At 41.3% G+C, this 20893-nt stretch overlaps 1 protein-coding gene across 1 annotated transcript in view; it reads left to right on the top strand.

Annotated features, from left to right (window-relative positions):
- CA5B (carbonic anhydrase VB, mitochondrial) overlaps positions 1-7695 on the top strand; it is a 59849-nt gene extending 52154 nt beyond the window's left edge. Inside the window, exons 5-7 of the mRNA XM_011995552.1 lie at positions 608-670; positions 1759-1914; positions 7452-7695. Of these exons, the coding sequence (XP_011850942.1) occupies positions 608-670; positions 1759-1914; positions 7452-7631 (399 nt within the window). The 3' untranslated portion in view covers positions 7632-7695. The remainder of the gene's footprint in view (positions 1-607; positions 671-1758; positions 1915-7451) is intronic.
- The last annotated feature ends 13198 nt before the right edge of the window (positions 7696-20893 follow it).

Genomic DNA, 20893 nt, shown 5'->3' with positions numbered 1-20893 from the left:
CCTGGTTTCCATGGGGAAATTCTATTTCTACTAAAAATACAAAAATTAGCTGGGCATGGTGGTGTGCACCTATAATCCCAGCTACTCGGGAGGCTGAGGCAGGAGGATCACTTGAGCCTGGGAGGTGGAGGCTGCCGTAAGCCAAGATTGTGCCACTGCACTCTGGCCTGGGCAACAGAGAGAGACTCCATCCCCTGTACCACCAAAAAAAGAATATATTTTGAATGGTATAAAAATGCACAGCCCAATAGAGTGGTCACAAGCCACATGTGGCAATTGAGCACTTGAAATGTGTCTACTGCAATTGTGGAACCATTTTTCATTTTATTTAATTTTAATTCCAATTTAAGAACTTATACTTAAACGAAGCAGGGGGCACCTTTCTCTGCAGGCATGCTGACCTTGTCAGCAAACAGCCTGCTCATGTGTTCTCTAATTTAATTCAGTAATGTTTATAAAATTATAAATTACAAGTTTAAGTGTAATTTCAGTCATGCAGTTTGCTTTTATGTAATCACCAGTTAGTTAATTTTAATTCACGTTCTGTTACAGTTTCTACAGTGAGATGTCCATTGTTTGTAATATTTTCTTATTTGTTGTTCTTTAGCTAGGCAAACATCATAAAGAGCTACAGAAATTAGTGGATACTTTGCCGTCAATTAAGCATAAGGTACTATATGTTTTCCATAATTACTTGAAATGTACTTTTATGTTTCAGTCTCAGAGTGGAGACATTACCAAGGCACTTTGAATTGGGAAGTTTAATTACGTGAACTGTATTGAGCCTTAGAAGAAAACTGTCATTTATGATTCCAGGGGACAGATGTCATGATTCTGTGGGTAGGCAGTGAGCTTTTTGGTTTTGCCGCGGTGCCGCTGAGGACTTGGGGACTCAGGAACATATTGCTGTCCCCTCCTCTGTTCCTGACACCAGCTCCTTCTAAGTCCTTGTGAACATACCAGAGCAGCCTTCTTGTCTGTAACTGCCATCCCACAGGCAGGGAGCAGAGAGCAGTTCTACGGAAACTTGCCTTGTCCAGCTGGAAAGAACAATGACCCACATCCTTCAGGTCGGATGCCTTTGTCTAGTCCCCCAATATTAATTCTTCAATATTCAGAATCTCAAAGGGCTGCTCTGTGGAGGCCCATATATTCTCCTTCTCCCTCTCATCCCCCACTGTATCCCTCTGGTCCCCACCTCTTTCCCTCTCCTTTCCTCTCTGGAAGCCCATATATTATCTCCCCCCATCCCCCACTCTCTCCTTCTGGTCCCTACCTCTTTCCCTCTCCTCTCTTCTCCTCTCCTCTCCATTTTCCTCTTTTTCCCTCTCTTTCCTTTCAGTCCAGGTTTCTGGCTCCTCCTGATCTGCATTTCTTCCTAAAAGGACAAGTCTCAGTTAGCCTCTCTTGAAAATGCAAAGCCTCCTTCTTTATGCAATGGCCGCTGTCTGAAACCTCTCAACAAAACTCAGAGGAGACTGACTACCTGATGTAACCTCACTAGAATTGAGAGATCAAATGGTTTTGGCTGTTTTCCTACTGTGGAATATAAAAAATACACAGTTAATTGCAGAAACAAAGCCTGGACATGATTCCATCCTAAGCAGCGATTCTTCAGGAAGCTGCCCAGAAAGGCCCGGAGCTCCTCTGGACCACTGCTCATCTCCAGATACTCCCTGAGAACCATCACCTCGTTGTCCGATTCCTGAGTGGTTTTCACCACTAAATAATGACTCAGTTATCTCTTCTCTTGGTCAGGACACCCTTGTGGAATTTGGGTCATTTGACCCTTCCTGCCTGATGCCTACCTGCCCAGATTACTGGACCTACTCAGGGTCTCTGACTACCCCACCCCTCTCCGAGTCTGTCACCTGGATCATTAAGAAGCAACCAGTAGAGGTTGATCACGATCAGGTACGTTCTCTCCACAATTTCAATCTAAGGAAATCCTTGTCTGCCCATTTAAAACAAGGCTGGGCTCAGACTGTGGCATCAGTTTTAACATCTTGTAATGCTTATACATTTCTATTGAAGTGTACCAACGTCTTGTCTCAGTTTGGACATGAATTTGGGGATGTTTCAAATAAACTAGAGAGAAGAGTTAAAACACAGAAGAACATAAGCTTTTTACATCTATATTTGACAATTACATATGTCTTCTTATGCCTTGTGTATTTTATATATAAATATTAAACTCTACAAAATCAAGACCCTTTTAAAGGAAAGAGTGAAGGCTGGAAATGAATGTGTTCAAAAGTCTTTAAAATCCTTAAGGGAATTCTACTATAGAATCTCAGAATAAATATAGAATTCAACAGTGTTTGTCCAGAAACTTTAATGTAAGTTCGTTTTTTGAACTTGGGTTCTGTTTTTCCCTTAGAAACTAAGCCTAAGTAGTAGTTACTATGCAAACACTCAAAATCTTGTATAATGTATAATGTAGCTAAACTACAATAATATTTACTCATACTTGTTTTATGGGATTTTTATTGATTACAAAGCATTCTCATAAGAGAAAAAACTTCCAAATTCTTTTTATGAAGCCAGCATAACTGATACCAACACTCACCAAAGATTGGAACCCCCTCTAAAGAATATAAAAGAAAAAAAAAGCTAAAAAGAAAGTATTAGAAACAGAATCCAGCAGATTCATCAGAAGAAATAGACACTTTGTCCAAGTAGCTTTTACTCCAGTAATACGAGAATGGTTCATTGTTAAGAATGATATTAATATAATTCATTCTATCAGTGGATCTAAATAGAAAAATCATATTATCATTTCCAGGGAAGTTAAAAAGACATTTGTAAAAATCACCATTCCGTTTTTGAAAATTTTTAATAAAACAGAGCTGAATAGAGACTTCCCTATCTTGATAAAAGGGATTGATCTCAGTTCAAAAGCAAACAATAGGTTTTGAATGGAAAGGATTGTTACCGTATTAAGTTTTATATTAAGTTATTCATTCTGGAAGTAGCCAGTGCAGTTAGACCAGAAAATAAAAAATAAATTAGAGAAACAATTAAAAACTACTACAAAAATCAGAGATAATTTGGTAATCAGTGGAATACAATATTAATTTCTAGAAATCAATACATTTGACATACATAAATCACAATCAGTTAAAAGATATGATATAAAGATATAATGTAAGAAGGGCCCCTATTTATAATGGAAACAAAAATATAAAATACTTTGGAATAATTTTAACAAGGAAAGTTAATAAGAAAACTTAAAATGTTCCTGGAGGATACAAAAGAAGGCTTGAATTAATAAAGTTAACACATTATAGGATCAAAAGACATAAAGACACCTTTTTTGTCATAAATTACAACCTAAGTTGTCATTCTCCATGACTTGTTTATTCACCATAAATTTAATGTGTTCCAATAAACATGCCAATAGGATTTTTAAATCGATATGCTATTTCTAAACTCATGAATAAAGACAAACACATAAATAGCCAGGGAAAATTCTAGAAAAATACGGGATAATTAGACTCACAAGGTTATAAAGCCTCAATAATTAAATAGCATGTTACTGGCACATGGATAAAGAGATCTATCGAGGGAAGTATATTAGCATTCTCCATAGAAACAGAACCAATAGGATAGATATTGTATTAGTCCATTTTCACACCGCTATAAAGAACTACCTGAGACTGGGTAATTTATGAAGAAAGGATGTTTAATTGACTCATAGTTCCACAGGCTTAACAGAAAGCATGACTGGGAGGCCTCAGGAAACTTAAAATCATGGCGGAAGGCAAAAGGGAAGCAAGGACCTTCTTCACATGGTGGCAGGAGAGAGAGAGAGAGATGGGGGAAGTGCCACACACTTTTAAACCATCAGATCTCGTGAGAACTCTTTCACTATCATGAGAACAGTGAGGAGGAAATCCACCTCCATGATCCCCTCCCCTGACACAGGGGGATTATAATTGAATGTGGGATTTGGGTAGGGACACAGGGCCAAACCATACCAGATATAGATAAAGATTAAAAAAAATTAAAAAAGACAAAGTTGATAAAGTTAGATAAATAACCCTATAAGGGTTAAATAACCTTAACTCTATAACCCTATAAAGATAAATAAAGAAAAAGATAGATAAAGTTTTATCATAAGGTATTGGCCATGTGATTATGGAAACTAAGAAGTCTTACAATCTGCCATCTGCAAGCTAGAGACCCAGGAAAGACAGTGGTGTAGTTCAAAGGCCTGAGAACTGGAGAGCTGATAATGTAGATTTCTATCTTGGTCTGAAAGCCTGAGAACCAGGAGCTCTGAAGAAAGGAGACAATTGATGTTCTAGCTCAAGCAACCAGAGCAAATTCAACCTTCCTCTGCCTTTTTGTTCTATTCAGACCCTCAATTTATTGGATGATTCCCATCCACTTTGGGGAGGGCCATTCTCTTTACTCAGTCCACCAATTCAAATCCTAATCTCCTCCAGAAACACCTTCATAGACATACGTAGGCATAGTATTTAACCTGTCTGTGCATCCCATGGCCCAATCAAGTTGACACATAAAATTAACCATCACAGGAAGAAAATAATAATTTCAGAAATATGTCCAAATACATATGAGAATTTATTTTATGATAAATATAGCATCTCAACTCAGTTGGCAGGAAAGATAGAGTATTTGGTAAATGCTGTTGAGGAACAATTGAGCAGGCATTTGGGGGAAAAATTGGATCCACCATGCAGACCTTACACAAGAATACATTCCAGATATATACCACCATAAAAGTACTAGGATAAGCATAGGAAAATCCTTTTATGCCTGCAAATGTATAGGCTTTGTGGCCTGTACATTTAGTCTGTTTCTATTGTTTGGATTAAAAAATTGACATATTTCCTCAACTTATTTTCATTCTAGAAAAACAAATGGACATAACATTGAAAAACAAAGTAAATACATCAGAGGGTCAGTGGCCCATGTGAGGACTTTGTAAATACAATTTCAACGAAATTTTAAAATTTATTTTTCAATTATATAATTTAAAATTTTATTTTGTATTTTCTGGTCTAACTGTACTGGCTACTTCCAGAATGTAATTTAATATAAAACTTATGGTAACACTGAAAATTTAGTAAGGAAAACAATGCTAGCTGTCATCTATAATATTATTCTAGTTGCCTATAATTTTACCACTATCATTGTTTGGGGAAATCCTTCTGGTCTCTTGTCTATCCAGATGCACGTAAGTCCTTCTGGTCTTTTATCTACATAAATATACACAATTTTTGTATGAAAATGAAATCATTCTGTACATACCATTTTGCTGCTCTTTTCACTCAGTGATGCCTGGAACTTTTTTTTTTTTTTTTAAGACAATCTCTAGCTGTTGCCTGGGCTGGAGTGTAGTGACACGATCTCGGCTCACTGCAACCTCTGCCTCCCGGGTTCAAGCAATTCTCCTGCCTCAGCCTCCCGAGTAGCTGGGATTACAGGCGCCCACCACCACACCCAGCTAATTTTTTGTATTTTTAGTAGAGACGAGGTTTCACTATGTTGGCCAGGCTGATCTGAAACTCCTGACCTCGTGATCCACCCGCCTCAGCCTCCCGAAGTGCTGGGATTACAGGCATGAGCCACCGCACGCGGCCGCATGGAACATTTTATAGATAATGAACATCTTCAGTATTTTTAAGGACTGTATACTAGTTCATTTCATAGATAGATGTCATTTATCTTTGATACTTAGACTATTTCTAATCTTCTGCAATTAGCTGAATAAAAAGAAACATTAACTGCTTGTACAGCTTCCTAATTAGTGAGGGCTTTTGTGTAATTTGCCGCTGTGTGATAAACATTGCTTGTTTTCAGTCCTAGTTCTGCCTCTTCAGCTCTATTTGCCCTGAAGCCTTTGTTGCAAATGACTCTTCACTTGCTTGTCTACTGTGCCCCAGGCTGTCTTCTCAGTTTGAATGAGGGGAATGTGAATGGATTTTCCTGCTGGCCTGAAGTAAAATATTTCCTTTTTTTTTTTTTTTTTTTTGACATGGAGTTTTGCTCTTTTTGCCCAGGTGGGAATCCAGTGGCGCGATCTCAGCTCACTGCAACCTCCGCCTCCTGGGCTCAGTAGCTGGGATTACAGGCATGCGCCACCACGACCGGCTAATTTTATAATTTTAGTAGAGACAGGGTTTCATCATGTTGGTCAGGCTGGTCTTGAACTTCTGACCTCAGGTGATCCGCCCGCCTTGGCCTCCCAAAGTGCTGGGATTACAGGTGTAGGGCACCACGCCCAGCCTAAGTAAAGTATGTCATAACATAATTGGGTCTGAAACCAAGGGGCTACTGGTCGATACTGCTGCTACATCAGAGAACAAGCCGTTGATATTCTGGGTTGCTCCTTTTGCATTGAGCTATATTGTCTAATGTTGTAACCACTGGACACATGTAACCATTTACATTTAAATATAAGTACATTAAAAGTAAAATTCAGTTCCTCAGTTACACTGGCCACATTTCAAGTGCCCAGTAGCCATATGTGGCTTGTGACTACCGTAATGGACCATGCAGAGGACAGTTCCATCATTGCAGAAAGTTCTATTGGACAGCACCAGCATAGAGAATCCTGTCTCCAGTTAAGACACCTACATGCAGCCTGGTGTGGTAGCTCACACCTGTAATCCCAGCACTTTGGGAGACCTAGGTGGGAGGATCACTTGAGGCCAGGAGTTCAAGACCAGCCTCGGCAACATAGAGAGACCCTGTCTCTACAAAAAATTTAAAAATTGGCTTGGTGTGGCGGCATGTGCCTATAATCCCAGCTAGTTGGGAGGCTGAGGTGGGAGATCACCTGAGTCCCAGAGGTTGAGCCTACAGTGAACCATGATCACACCACTGCACTCTAGCCTGGGTGACAGAGTAAGACTTTGTCTTAAAAAAAAAAAAAAAAGGAAAGGAAAAAATAAAGACATCAATATGCATTGCTTTGCCCACAATACCCAGGTGCAGTGAGCAATCAGTAATACTTATTTTATGTTAATGATTCAGTTAAATTGTTTTATAAACCCCCTTTTTTTGGTGGTGTTAGTATATGCATCAGACCTTTCCTTTCTCATTCTGTAAACTGGCTCTTTTGCTTATTTAAAGAGGAGGTTCTTGAGAATGAAAGAGATTAATTAACTCATCATCCTTGGTAAATGGATAATATGTGGGGACAGGGCCTTTGCCCCAAGTCTTTGGATCCCAAGGGCCCTCCTGGTTTCACCACCTCCTGCTGCTCTCCTCCCCACAGGACCACCATCAGGATCACCACCACCACTGGGCATTTTATTCCCTGTCAAGTGGTGAAGGCATTCTTACCCAGAAATAACTTCTCCTTCTGTATCTAATTTGCAAGGAATGCTCAGAATTGTAAAAATGAAAGTAATTTATTCACGAGGTAAAGCAAGTTTTCTATTGAAATTATTTATGCTTTCTGTTTCTATTTCTAGCTTGAGCAATTTCGAACCCTGCTTTTCACTTCTGAAGGGGAGAAGGAGAAAAGAATGGTGGACAACTTCCGCCCTCTTCAGCCACTGATGAATCGCACTGTCCGTTCATCCTTCCGGCATGATTATGTGCTGAATGTACGAGCGAAATCCAAGCCGGTGACCAGCCAAGCAACCTCCTAAAACGTGCATATCTAGGCAGTATTTTGCTTTTGCTATAATATATACTAGCTTACTAAAAATTGTTAACTAGACTATTCTAAGTGCCTGCATTTGATAATATTTACAGATGAGCATTTCTTAGCATGAGAGTGCTTCATCAGTCTTTGAGGAAAGTGATTCGGTACCAGCTAAGAGACACAAGTTTCTCTTGCAGCTACCTGTTGGTAATTGTAATGCCTTTTTGTTTTTTCTTTTTTTCTTTTTTTTTTTTCTTTAAGAGACTAGATCTTGCTCTGTTGCCCAGGCTAGGGTGCAGTGGCCCAGTGATAGCTCACTGCAGCCTTGAACTCCTAGGCTCAAGCAGTCCTCCTGCCTTAGCCTCTGGAGTAGCTGGGGCTACAGGTGCTGGCCACCTGGCCCGGCTTGTAATATCTTTTTATGTCTGACATTTTTGAGCTATCTTTTTTATGTTTATCCATTAGTGGTTCTATAGCACTATACGTAGGGATTATAATCAAAAGTAAAGCACAGACACTGACCAGAACTCAGGCCTTTCAGAAACAGCCTGTTGGCCCAGACTGGTACTTCCTGGCTGAACATTGGCCATGGTTTTAGATGTATTTTATTTTATAACATGAATGTGTATTCTTTCATAAGGGCTTATCAATCAGTATATTATATTTGCCCCAGTGTTTAGTTGTTACAAGGACATGATACGCTTACTATCGATTTATGATGTAGAAAATATATTTTGTAATTATAAGAAAATAAGACTTTTCCTATACCCAGAAATCCCTTTGCATTTCTGAAGATCAGATATTTTACTTAAAGGTCTGATCATATAGGAAATATATGCAGAATATTTTAAAGAAAATGCTTGGCTGGGCACAGTGGCTCACACCTGTAATCCGGCACTTTGGGAGGCTGAGGCGGGAAGATCACTTGAGGTCAGGAGTTCGAGACCAGCCTGGCCAACATGATGAAACCCTGTCACTACTGAAAATTAAAAAAATTAGCCAGGCATGGTGGTGGGCACCTGTAATACCAGCTACTCGGGAAGCTGAGGCTGGAGAACCGCTTGAACCTGGGAGGTGGTGGTTGCAGTGAGCCAAGATCGCACCACTGTTCTCTAGCCTGGGCGACAGAGTGAGACTCCGTGTCTAATAAAAAAGAGAAGAGAAGAGAAAAGATGCTTACAGTGCCTAGAACTTAGAATTCTTTCATTGTACATTTCCAGAAATATTTTTCAAAGGACTAGTAATCTAATAGCCTATGTTTTATAATATTATTTTGTATTATTTGCACACTGTTACATAGTATATAATGATAATGTTTTCTACAGTGAAAGAGCTATCCTGTCTTCACTTTACAACTGTCTGAACTTTACTCATTAGTCAAGGTTCTTTGCAAGGCAGGTGATTAACTTAAATCTCTCAGTTTATACAGTGCTTTAAAAAACTTTTGTTATGGTAATAGGGAGAGAAACTTGTCAGATAGGCTAAAATCTAGATAATTCTACATATTCTGAGGAATTCATGCCCCCGTGTCTCTTGCTTATAAATATCTTGGAATGTTTCCAAATGCGTCTAAGCCTATGTTCAGACTCAGTGTTGCATCAATGACTGGTAGTAGTTCTTTCATTAATATGTTTGTCATCTGGTCTGCAAGATAGGGTTGGATGAATATACTTAACACTACTGACTGTACACTTAAGATGGTTAGGAAGGAAATGGGACTACATCAAACTTAAAAATTTCTGTGTGTCAAAGGAAGCAATCAACAAAGTGAAAAGGCAAGCTCTAGAATGAGAGAAAATAATTGCAAATCATAGATCTTATAAGGACCCCAAATCCAGAATATATGAGGAACTTCTGTAACTCAACAACAAGAAAACCAAATAACTCAATTTTTAAAAATGGGCAAAGGACTTGCACAGACATTTCTCCAAAGAAGATATACAAATGGCCAATAAGAACATGAAAATATGCTCAACATTGCTAATTATTAGGGAAATATAAATCAAAATCACAATGAGTTATCATCTCACGCCCATCATGTTGGCCACTATCAGAAGAACAAAAAAATAACAAGTATTGGGGAGAATGCAGAGAAGTTGAAACTCTTGTGCACTGTTGGTGGTAATGTAAAATAGTGGTCATGGAAAACAGTACACGGGTTTCCCAAAGAACTGAAAACAGAATTACCATAAGAATTACCACCAAAGCGGGATCTCAAAGAGATATCTGTACACCCATGTTCATAGCAGCATTATTTACAATAGCCAAGAGGTTCTGGAAGCATCCCAAATGTCCATCAACTGATGAATGGATAAAGAAAATGTGGTATATACGTTCAATGGAATATTATTCAGCCTTTAAAAAGAAGGAAATGCTGTCAAATGTACAATGTGGATGAACCTTGAAGGCATTATGCCAAGTGAAATAAGCCAGCCACAAAAGAACAAATACTGTATGATTCCTCCATGTGAAGTGTCCAAAGTAGTCAAGATCATACAATAGAAAGTAGAAAGGTGGTTGCCAAGGGTTGGGGGAAGGGGAGAGGGTGAATTTGTATTTAGTGGGTACAGAGCTTGTGTTGCAAGAATTCTAGAGATCTGTTGCAAAACAAAGTGTGATTGTACTTAACACTACTGAACTGTATACATATAAGTTTGAGAAATATCTCTTTTAAAAAGGGGGAAATGTGAAGGCTTTTGCATGTATGCCCTAGGAAATGCATAAAATTCTTTTTTTTTTTTTTGGAGCGAACTTCCGCTCTTGTTGCCCAGGCTGGAGCGCTATAGCGCCATCTCAGCTCACTGCAACCTCTGCCTCCCAGGTTCAAGCAATTCTCCTGCCTCAGCCTCCTAAGTAGCTGGGATTACAGGCGTACGCCACACGCCCAGCTAATTTTTGTATACTTAGTAGAGACGGGGTTTCACAGCGTTGACCAGGCTGGTCTTGAACTTCTGACGTCAGGTGATCCACCCACCTTAGCCTCCCAAAGTGCTGGGATTACAGGCGTGAGCCACCGCGCCTGGCCGGAAATGCGTGAAATTCTTAAAAAGGTAAACATGGTAAAAAGAGAAGTCTTTGTTAATTTTCTGCAGTTCACCTGTTTCGAAGTATAGTTACCTTTAAAAGGGTAAACACACAAGATATGCATTTTCCAGAGCACACAGGCTTTCCTCCTAGCTGTCTTGTGAAATGATCAGTGCAAAACCCTACTGCACTGAGTTTTCCAAATTGAAGGGAGAAGCAATGTACAGAATGCTGACTTGCCCTTACCTCTTATATCTGGTGTTCTGGCGTGATTATTAACCACACTCTTTTTCACTTTGAACCATGTCCTGGTTTGCATGGCCACCTTCCCTGCAGAGGTGATAGAAGCTGACTTGAGGCAGTTTCTTTCTCCATGCCTTAGTTAGATGACCCTGAAAGGGGCACGGCCGATTTCCCTGGCTACTGATACACCTTAACAACAAGCTTGTGTTTTTCATGCCCTCAAAAGTGTTTTACTTGCACTTTCCTAGACATAAAGGTGGAAAATTGGGCCTAAGGTCTGTCAAAGGTCTTGGAAAAGAAGATTGTATTAAAATTGCTGCCCATCTTCATTAAATAATACTAGCTCAATGAAAGCCTTTCTTTACAATATTAGTGGTTGGTGAAAGACTTCCTTCCTATTGTTTCAGTCTATATATATGTCTGTAAATTAATGAGATATCCTTTAACAGGTTCAGTGTACACTGGTTACCAACCTGTCTTGAGTCCAGTGTGACAGAACACACTCATACCCAATACATTACATGAAGCAGATGTATTACTTACAGACAGGAAGCAAGGGACAAAAGAGGCCCTGGCTCCATGGTGAGCCAGTACCCCAGGGCTCAAGAAAGCTGCCCGGGGCAGGGCTGATGGAGTCTTGAAGTTCGTGCCCCACTTGCACCATAGCCTGCCTTGGGTTATATACCATAGGAGCCACATAACTCATTGGGCAAAGCTTTAAAGGACATCCTGCTTCCAGGAGAGAGAGGAACACAACTGGCTATCTCAAACAGTTCCTCCCTAACTCAAGATGTTACATTCCTTAGGAGGGACAAGAACAGGGCCAGGCTGTTTCAGGCAGTTCCTCCATATCAGGACATTGCATTCTCAGTGCCTTCTACAGTTATTCTTAAGAACTCCAAGCAAGGAAGAAGGGAGAACTGGGTCAGTCCAAGGCCACCTGGAGAACTGTCTTGTACATGGGTTAGGGTAAAGTTGGCTGTTCTAAAACCAGGCATCCACCCAAAAGAAGTCTTGGAAGACATCTTTCTCTGTTAAATTCAAACGATGGTAATTATAGTTCGGAAATGGAATTGGCTTTTAGAGTTACATCTGTAATGAAATTAATAAGCAATTCAGGCCTATTTCTGAAAATGAATTCAGTGGTTAATTGTTAAAAATAAATGTCTAACTCCTATAAAAGGAAATTTACATCCATTTCGAACTCACTAAAAAATCTATGGCTGGGTGCAGTGGCTCATGCCTGTAATCCCGGCACTTTGGGAGGCCAAGGCAGGCAGATTACCTGAGGTCAGGAGTTCAAGAACAGCCTGGCCAATATGGTGAAACCCCATCTCTACTAAAAAATACAAAAATTAGCCGGGTGGTTGTGGCACGCACCTGTAATCCCAGTTACATGGGAGGCTGAGGCAGAAGAATCGCTTGAGCCCAGGAGACGGAGGTTGCAGTGAGCCGAGATTTCTTAGAAGGAATTGTTATTTATTGTTCTGAAGTGAAAGTCTGGTCTGATTCATAAGAAATGTTACAACAGCTCAAACACTGATGCGTTCAGAATGGGCAGCAATTCTCAGCGTAAATTCTCTTCGCAAGGACCAGCAAAATTGGTGACTTGCATAGCTACAACATTCTGTGCCATCCAGGGCACTCTACTTTGGGGATACAACTGCCGAACCTCCAACTAGACAGTTTAGTTTAAGATTTAGTCAAGAAACAGAAAGGTGAAAGTGACAATGTGTAGTAAACCATGATAGATGTTATGAAAGGTGGAATGCTTGTACTGGAAATGCATACAGTGCCTCACCCCCTCAGGAAGTTTTCACACTAATGATGATGGTGATGATGATGTAACAGCTAAAGTTTTGGAGGCATTCACTATTGCTAGGCACTGTATCAGCATATAGCATGGGTTATCTTAGTTTTCACAATAAAAGCGTTATGAGATGGGAACTATGATGACTCTCTTGATTTTTACAGAAGAGAAAACAGGGGTAGACATTAAGGAATTTACTCAAGACCCAACGGATGCACTGAGCTGGACAAGGTCAACTTGAGGCTGAAGGGAATATGTGTTGCTCCAGGTGTGTCGGTAGAAGAGAGATTAGGGTGAGGTTTTATGCAGAGTTTGGGTTTCAGTTGAGTAATTCTAAAGAGGGATTAGGGGAAGCAAGGCAGTTTAGTAATTGAGTATCTCAGCAACTTTAATTTGGAGGACAACGGAACAAAGCTAGGCCAAGGAATCTATTCAGTCACTCAAAAGATAGAGGTTGTTAGTCATTTTACAGCTGTAATGTATCCTTGTGAGGAACATTTTTTGCTTGGCCTTGTCTCTGGCCTTGTATGTGTACATTACAGTCTGATTATTAGTTGGGATGATTTTTAGTTTCTCAATCCCTACTCTTACTGCCCCAGTTTAATTCCTCATCACCTCTCACCTAGATTATTGTGATATTCTAGTTTTATCTTTTAATCCTTTATATTGCAAAGCAGAGTAATTTACCTAAAACACAAACACAACCAAAATAAGCCTCTATTTAAAAGCTTTCAACGGTTCACTGTTGTCTCTATGGAATGTAAACAGAGCGTCTTAACATGGCACATCAGGCCCTCCTCCTTAACCTAGCCCTCCCAGCCCATCACTACAACTGTATTCCTTGATACTCTCGAATTGCACTTTATTTTGTTTTGTTTTTTTGAGACGGAGTCTTGCTCTGTTGCCCAGGCTGGAGGGCAGTGGTGCCATCTCGGCTCACTGCGGCCTCCACCTCCCGGGTTCAAGCAGTTCTCCTGTCTCAGCCTCCAGAGTAGCTAGAACTACAGGCATGCACCACCACACCTGGCTAATTTTGTATTTTTAGTACAGATGGGGTTTCACCATGTTGGCCAGGCTGACGAACTCCTGACCTCTGGTGATCCACCCGCCTTGGCCTCCCAAAGTGCTGGGATTACAGGTGTGAACCACAGCATCCGGCCTCGAATTGCACGTTAAATTGGATAGCTGGGCAGGCGTGGTGGCTCGCTCCTGTATTCCCAGCTACTCGGGAGGCTGAGGCGGAAGGATAGCTTGACCCCAGGAAGTCGAGGCTGCAGTTAGTCTTAATTGCGCCTGCACTCCAGCCTGGGTGAAAGAGCAAGACCCTGTCTCTAATATGTAAGAAACGAAAAAATAAATAAATTCGACTGCCAAAATTCTTGCTGTTCCCACCATATTCCAGTTTCACCTTTCAGTGCCTTTGCTTATGCTGATCTGACTGTAACCGCATTCCCACCTTTCTCCGTCTGGGTAAAGGGCATCTTCCTTCCAAACTCAACTCTTAGCATCAGAAAGCGCTCCCTGATACTGCAATTGAGTCACATGTGATACTGGGAAAAAGAAAAAAAAAAAAAAAAGCTCTCCCTGAATCCCTAGGTGGACTAGGTTAGGTAAACTTCATGTTTGCTTGCAACATATGATGTATTGGTTCTTCTCGATTGTAAACTCCTCAGGGGCAGAGGTAACAGCTTTGCAGCCCCGGGAGTTAGGTTTGCTTAAGGGACCAGAACAGGTGTGACTGGCACGGAGCGGAGTCTGGAGCGTTGTCTGAAGCGCTGATAGAGATCGGCGGAAGGACGCGTAACCTGGAAAAGTCGGAAATAAAGCCGGGAGAGCAGCTCTGTGCGGGATGTGACTTTATGAGTGGATGCTGAGAAAAGCGGGAGAGTGTGACTTTAACCTGGCCACAACACGTCCTGCTAGGGCAAGGAGGGAGACAGTGATAAAGCACTGGGCAAGTGCTGAAGCGACAATTACTTCTAGGGCAGGGTAAAAGCTCCAGAGGATTTTTGCGGGAAGGAGATATTTATTTGAGCAGCGTTTTGGAAGACGAGCCGCCGAAGGGTACCTCCGGCTTTCCGTTTCTGGTCCCGCGCGTGTGGCGGCTGCTCGATACCCGCGCCTGCGCGTGCCTGTCTCGGCTGTTAGGCCCGCCCTTTCCTGCCAGACCTGGAGGGGCGGGGCGGTGCCGGCAAGATGGCTGCGCCCGAGAAAATGACGTTTCCAGAGAAACCAAGGTAAGCTCCGTACGGGGAGATGAGCAGGCAAGCGGGCCGATCGTGGGCATGGAGGATGTGGTGGCAGCAAGAAAAGGGAAGCTAGGCCAAGCTAAGTGAGCCACCGCGGCAGCTCGATTCCTTCCTGGTGCGCGCTCTGGTCCCCTCCCCGGACTTTCACGGACGGCTGTGGGCTCAGGCAAGCGAGGAGAGGATCAGGTTGGCGGATGGAGAAGAACTGCCGTCTGGAAGTCGGAGGATGAGGGGATGATAGATGCCTGTTCTGTAATTAAAATACAGGAAGCAAGATTTCTCTCCTCAGCACCCGAACTATTTCCTTTCATTGGGCACAGAGGAGCGGGGAGTTCGGGCAGCGCTGCAGTGTAGCCGCTGATCGTCGTGTATGTATGTCTTAATCTTCCAGCCACAAAAAGTACAGGGCCGCCCTGAAGAAAGAGAAACGAAAGAAACGTCGGCAGGAACTTGCTCGACTGAGAGACTCAGGTAATGGACTCTCTATCCTATTTTCTGTGTTGTGAAATTGCTCTGTCCACTCCAGCCCTAACTTGAAGCCCCAGTGTCAGAAGGAAGTCAAATACTGTGTCAGAAGAAAAATAGCTGTGACTACTGCCCGCCAAGTAGTTATTTAGAAACACCTGTCAGAAACGATGTTAACGTACTAAAGTCAGGAAGAGGAAGTCTTGGTGAATGATCGCCCATTGATTTGGTGTAACTGTTTATAAAGTATCTAATATTATAGTTGCAAGCTTCATGAATTACAGTAGCTAGCACAGTCCTTGCACACATAGTAAGTATTCGGTGAATATTTTTCTTCATAAAACCAGCAGGAGTTGAAAGTATTAGACGGTTTGCAAGTTTTTCTCAAACTTCACTAATATGAGACCCTTTGTTTACCCAAATTATTATGTTATTCAAATATATGTCAACATAATACTAGTTATGAAGCTCATTTATTTATTTTTGAGACAGAGTCTTGTTCTGTTGCCCAGGAGGGAAATGCATCGGCACAACCATGGCTCACAGCAGCCTCCACCTCCCAGGCTCAAGCAGTCCTCCCACCTCAGCCTCCCAAGTAGCTGGGACTACAGGCATCCACCACCACACCTGGCCAATTTTCTTTTTTCTTTTTTCTTTTTTCTTTTTTTTGAGACAGAGTCTCGCTCTGTTGCCCAGGCTGGAGTGCAATGGCACGATCTTGGCTCACTGCAGCCTCTGCCTCCTGGGTTCAAGCAGTTCTTCTGCTGCAGCCTCCTGAGTAGCTGGGATTACAGTCGCGCGCAACCACACCCGGCTAATTTTTGTATTTTTAGTAGAGATGGGGTGAAACCCCATCATGTTGGCCAGGCTGGTCTCAAACTTCTGACCTCAGGTGATCCACCCACCTCAGCCTTCCAAAGTGCTGGGATTACAGGTGTGAGCTACCGCCCCTGGCCCACCTGGCTAATTTTTAAAATTTTTGTAGAGATGGGTTTTCACTATATTGCCTGGGCTGGTCTCGAACTCCTGGCCTCAACAGGAAGGCAAGAGGGAAGGCAACTTCAGGCTACCACGCCTGGCCTGAAGCCATTGTTTGACTATAAAACAATATATGAGCTGGGCACGTGGTGGCTCATGCCTGTAATCCCAGCACTTTGGGAAGCCAAGGCAGATGGATCCATCACATGAGATAATGCTAGGAATGATGTGAAACCGATGCTCCTCACAGTATGTATATGGCACTGATGAGAGTTTGGAATGCCTCTACTAATGTTGCCTTATGGTTATTTACCACTTTTTCTATGAAATTACTGTAGAACTTTATTTGTACAGCTGGTCATTTGACCTTCACATGGCAAACCTAACATTTATGTATTAAAGCTGCTGCTTAATGCAATAAAATTAGGACTTAGTTATAAAATTATGTAGTAATTATAAATCCAGATGCGAGCACTGAAATCACACAGTAGTACTGGATTATAATGATTGTCATTCACATTATCCAGAATATGCTTATGAAATTATCCTAGACAATTCTTGAAATCCGGAGACCATGGCCTCAAGTAACTAGGATTCTTGGGCCTTGAGAAACATAGCCATAGAGGTTTTATTTACCATTGGAGTTCCCGAGTAATTATTTTAGCGTCAGTACTGGGATATTTAGAATGGAAGGAGCAGTTTGTTTACCTGCAACCTGTGTTAGCATTTCTGTCTTATTAGTTGAAAACTCATCCACTAGAGGCAGAACAAAGCATCAGGGATAAAAGGAAAACTAGGATAGGTTGGAGTTATTGAGGCCCTTATTGTACTTCCTCTCTCCCTCCTTGAAATTTTCAGCTACTTTACTTTGTTCATTTAACCTGTTTTATTCTAAATATTATATATTCTAAATTTTTTTTAACTTCTTCCTCTTTTTCTTTTCCTGCACTCCATCCTATAACAGCTGGTATTTGTATTGTTTTGATTTTTTTTTTCCTTTTTACTTAGCAAAATGTGTTCAGAATGAGCCTCTGTGGAGAGTCAGGCAAGTCGTGTCCCATGGTAGTTTAGTCCATTAAAGGATCCAGGTCACTGGTCTGTCAAGATTATATAATTAATGCCATATCCAAGACTAAGCACCTGTCTCTGCCCTTCTGCTCCTAGTTTTGCCCACTCCAACTCACAATTCTTTGCCTAGTGGTACTTCATGAATACTGTAGACTATGGAATGGTCCTGTTTTTTTTTTTTTTTTTGAGACAGAGTCTCACTCTCTCGCCCAGGCTGGAGTGCAATGGCACAATCTTGGCTCACCGTAACCTCTGCCTCCCAGGTTCAAGTGATTCTTCCACCTCAGCCTCCTGAGTAGCTGGGATGACAGGTACCCACTATCATGCCCGGCTAATTTTTGTACTTTTGTAGAGATAGGGTTTCACCATGTTGGCCAGGCTGGTCTTGAACTCCTGACCTCAGGTGATCCACCTGCCTTGGCCTCCCAAAGTGCTGGGATTACAGGCGTGAGCCACTGCGCCCGGCCAGGAACACTGCTGTTCATTGTAGCACACATTGGATGGCCGGAAGGCTAGAATGTTGAGTGTTACTGTGAGAGTGTCTTGGCAAATGATTGGAGCGCCTTGGCAAATGATTTCTGGAATAGTGAGCTCTTAATTACAGATAGCTTCTGTGGCACCCAGTTCTACTTGAGATAACCTGAAACAAGCTACCTCGTCAGAAATTAAGATATTAAAAGCAAGTTGCAAAACTATAGCATGATTCTGTGTGTACAGTTACATGTACAGGTTGAGTATCCCTTATCTGAAATGCTTGCATTGTATTTACCAGTTCAGCATCCCAAATCCAAAAATCCAAAATTCGAAATGCTCCAATGAACATTTCCTTTGAGCATTGTTGTCACTCAAAATATTCGTGATTTTTGGATTTGGGGTGCTCAACCTGTATAATACCATTGGATATATATTTGATCCTTGAACAATGTGGGGAGTTAGGGACTCTGACCACCCCCCGCCCCTCTGCATAGTAGAAAATTTGCATATAACTTTTCACTCCCCCAAAACTTAACTATTAAGTGCCTACTGTTGACTGTAAGCCTTACCAATAACATAAATTGTTGATTAACACATACTTTGTATGTTATATGTATTATATACCCTATTCTTATAATAAAGTAAGCTAGAGAAAAGAATGTTACTAAGAAAATCACGAGGAGGAGAAAATATATTTGCCTTTCATTAAATGGAAGTGGTTCATCATAAAGGTCTTCATTCTCCTTGTCTTCATGTTGAGTAGGCCAAGGAGGAAGAGGATGATTTGGTCTTGCTGTCTTGGGTGGCAGAGGCGGAAGAGGTGGAGGAGGTGGAAGGGAAGGCAAGAGGGTAGACGCACTTGGTGTAACTTTGCAGAAATACATTCTAATTTCTGTCTAACATTTTTGCTTTTTCATTTCTCTAAAAATGTTTCTCTACAGTACCAATTCTTCCACCATTTGCTTTAGTTTAAATGCATTACTTTTCAGTTTAGAAGGGTTCATAGAAGAAGTCAAAAGCAGTCTTGAATAATTGGCCCTTCTGCCAGATTGTCTAGTGTCAATTTGTTTTCTGGCACTGCTTCACCTAAGTTTTCTTCCTCATCACCTTGCACTGCTTTGGAAGGACTCATCCCTGTCAAATTGACTTTTGTTAACTACTCTGTTGTATCTGTTAACTCTTGAATTTCTTCAAGATCTATATCTTGAGACCCTTCACCCCGACACCCCTGCCCCCTTTTTTCGCCCATATTTACAATGTCTTTCATGATTTCGTTGACTGGCTCTGTCTTAAGTTCTGTGAAGTCATGCACAATATCTGGACGCAGTTTTTTCTCCAGCAAGACTTTGTTTTGGGCTTGATGATTTTCATGGCTTTTTCTATAATGACAATAACATCTTCAATGGTATAATCTTTATACACTTTCTTGATGCTCTCTGTGATAGGGTTCTCTTCCATAGCATTGACAATCCTTTCTGTAGAGTACCACGTGTAATGAGCTTTAGAGGTTCTTAACAACCCCCTGGTCTAGAGGCTGAATTAGAAACATTGTGTTTGAGGGCAAGTAGACCACTATGACACCTTCATTGTTGAACTTATGGGGTTCTGGGTGGCCAGGGGCATTGTCCAATATTAAAAGAATTTTAAAAGCCAGTTCCTTACTGGCAAGGTACTTCCTGACTTCAGGGACAAAGCATCAGTGGAACCAATTCAGAAAAAAGGATTTCCATTATCCAGGACTTCTAGTTGTACAACCAAAAGACAGGCAGCTGGCGCTGATCTTTTCTCTTCAAGGATTGGGGTGAGGATTAGCAGCTTTATAGATAAGGGCAGTTCTGATCATAAACCCCATTACATTTACATGAAACAGTAGAGTTTGCCTGTCTCTTTTTGTTTTCAATCCTGCTGCTTGCTTCTCTGCCTTCTAAATGTCCTTTGTGGTGCTTTTCTAGAATAGGATGCTTTCATCTGCATTCAAAACCTGTTGAGGACAGGCACGGTGGCTCACACCTGGAATCCTAGCACTTTGGGAGGCCAAGGCGGGTGGATCATGAGGTCGGGAGCTCGAGACCAGCCTGGCCAACGTGATGAAACCCTGTCTCTCCTAAAAATACAAAAATTAGCCGGGCGTCCTATTCAGGCAGATATTCTTTCTCCTCAATGATTTTCTTTTCTTTCTTTATTTTATTTTATTTTTTGAGACAGAGTCTTGCTCTGTTGCCCAGGCTGGAGTGCAGTGGCATGAACTCGGCTCACTGCAACCTCCGCCTCCCAGGTTCAAGCAGTTCTCCTGCCTCAGCCTCCCTAGTAGCTGGAATTACAGGCGTGCACCACACTGCCCGGTCATCATGACTTTTCTCTGCTTCTTGAGAGCACTTCCAGCATCACTAGTTGCATTTTGTGTGAGTCTCATGATGTTATTCAAGGTTTACCATTTTGTAGTAAACACGATGAAAAATACGCCAGAGATGACTTCTTACTGCCACACGCAATTTACTGAAGAGATGAACTGCTCATGCAGAGATGATTAGTGTCACAAGGCATTTTAAGTGAATACTCGTATTTGAGCTCACTACAATAGCAACAGGAGGTGGCTATGAAATTATTACAATAGTACAGTATGTACTACAGTTAATTTTTTTTCTTCCTTCTGTGCCTCATTGGATGCATTTTTTTCCTTGTTTTGTACTATAGTTAATTGTATGCAGTTATGATTTAATACTGCATATTTATATTTGTTTACATTTTTTCTCAACTGTGAATGTGCCATATATGGTCTATAAATATAAGTTTTGATAAATTTTAACTTTAAAAAAAGTTGTCAATGATTATGTTGTAGCACAACTTTCATGGTAATATTCAAGGAAAAATATTTGAGACCAAACTTCTCTGTCTTACAATGGAATGGAGTCAGAGATAATTTTGTTTCAAATGCTCTTTTTTTTTTTTTTTTTT

Source organism: Mandrillus leucophaeus, unplaced genomic scaffold (assembly GCF_000951045.1).
Source record: "Mandrillus leucophaeus isolate KB7577 unplaced genomic scaffold, Mleu.le_1.0 Scaffold490, whole genome shotgun sequence".
Taxonomy (NCBI): Eukaryota; Metazoa; Chordata; class Mammalia; order Primates; family Cercopithecidae; genus Mandrillus; species Mandrillus leucophaeus.
This window is presented reverse-complemented; position numbering and strand designations above follow the sequence as displayed.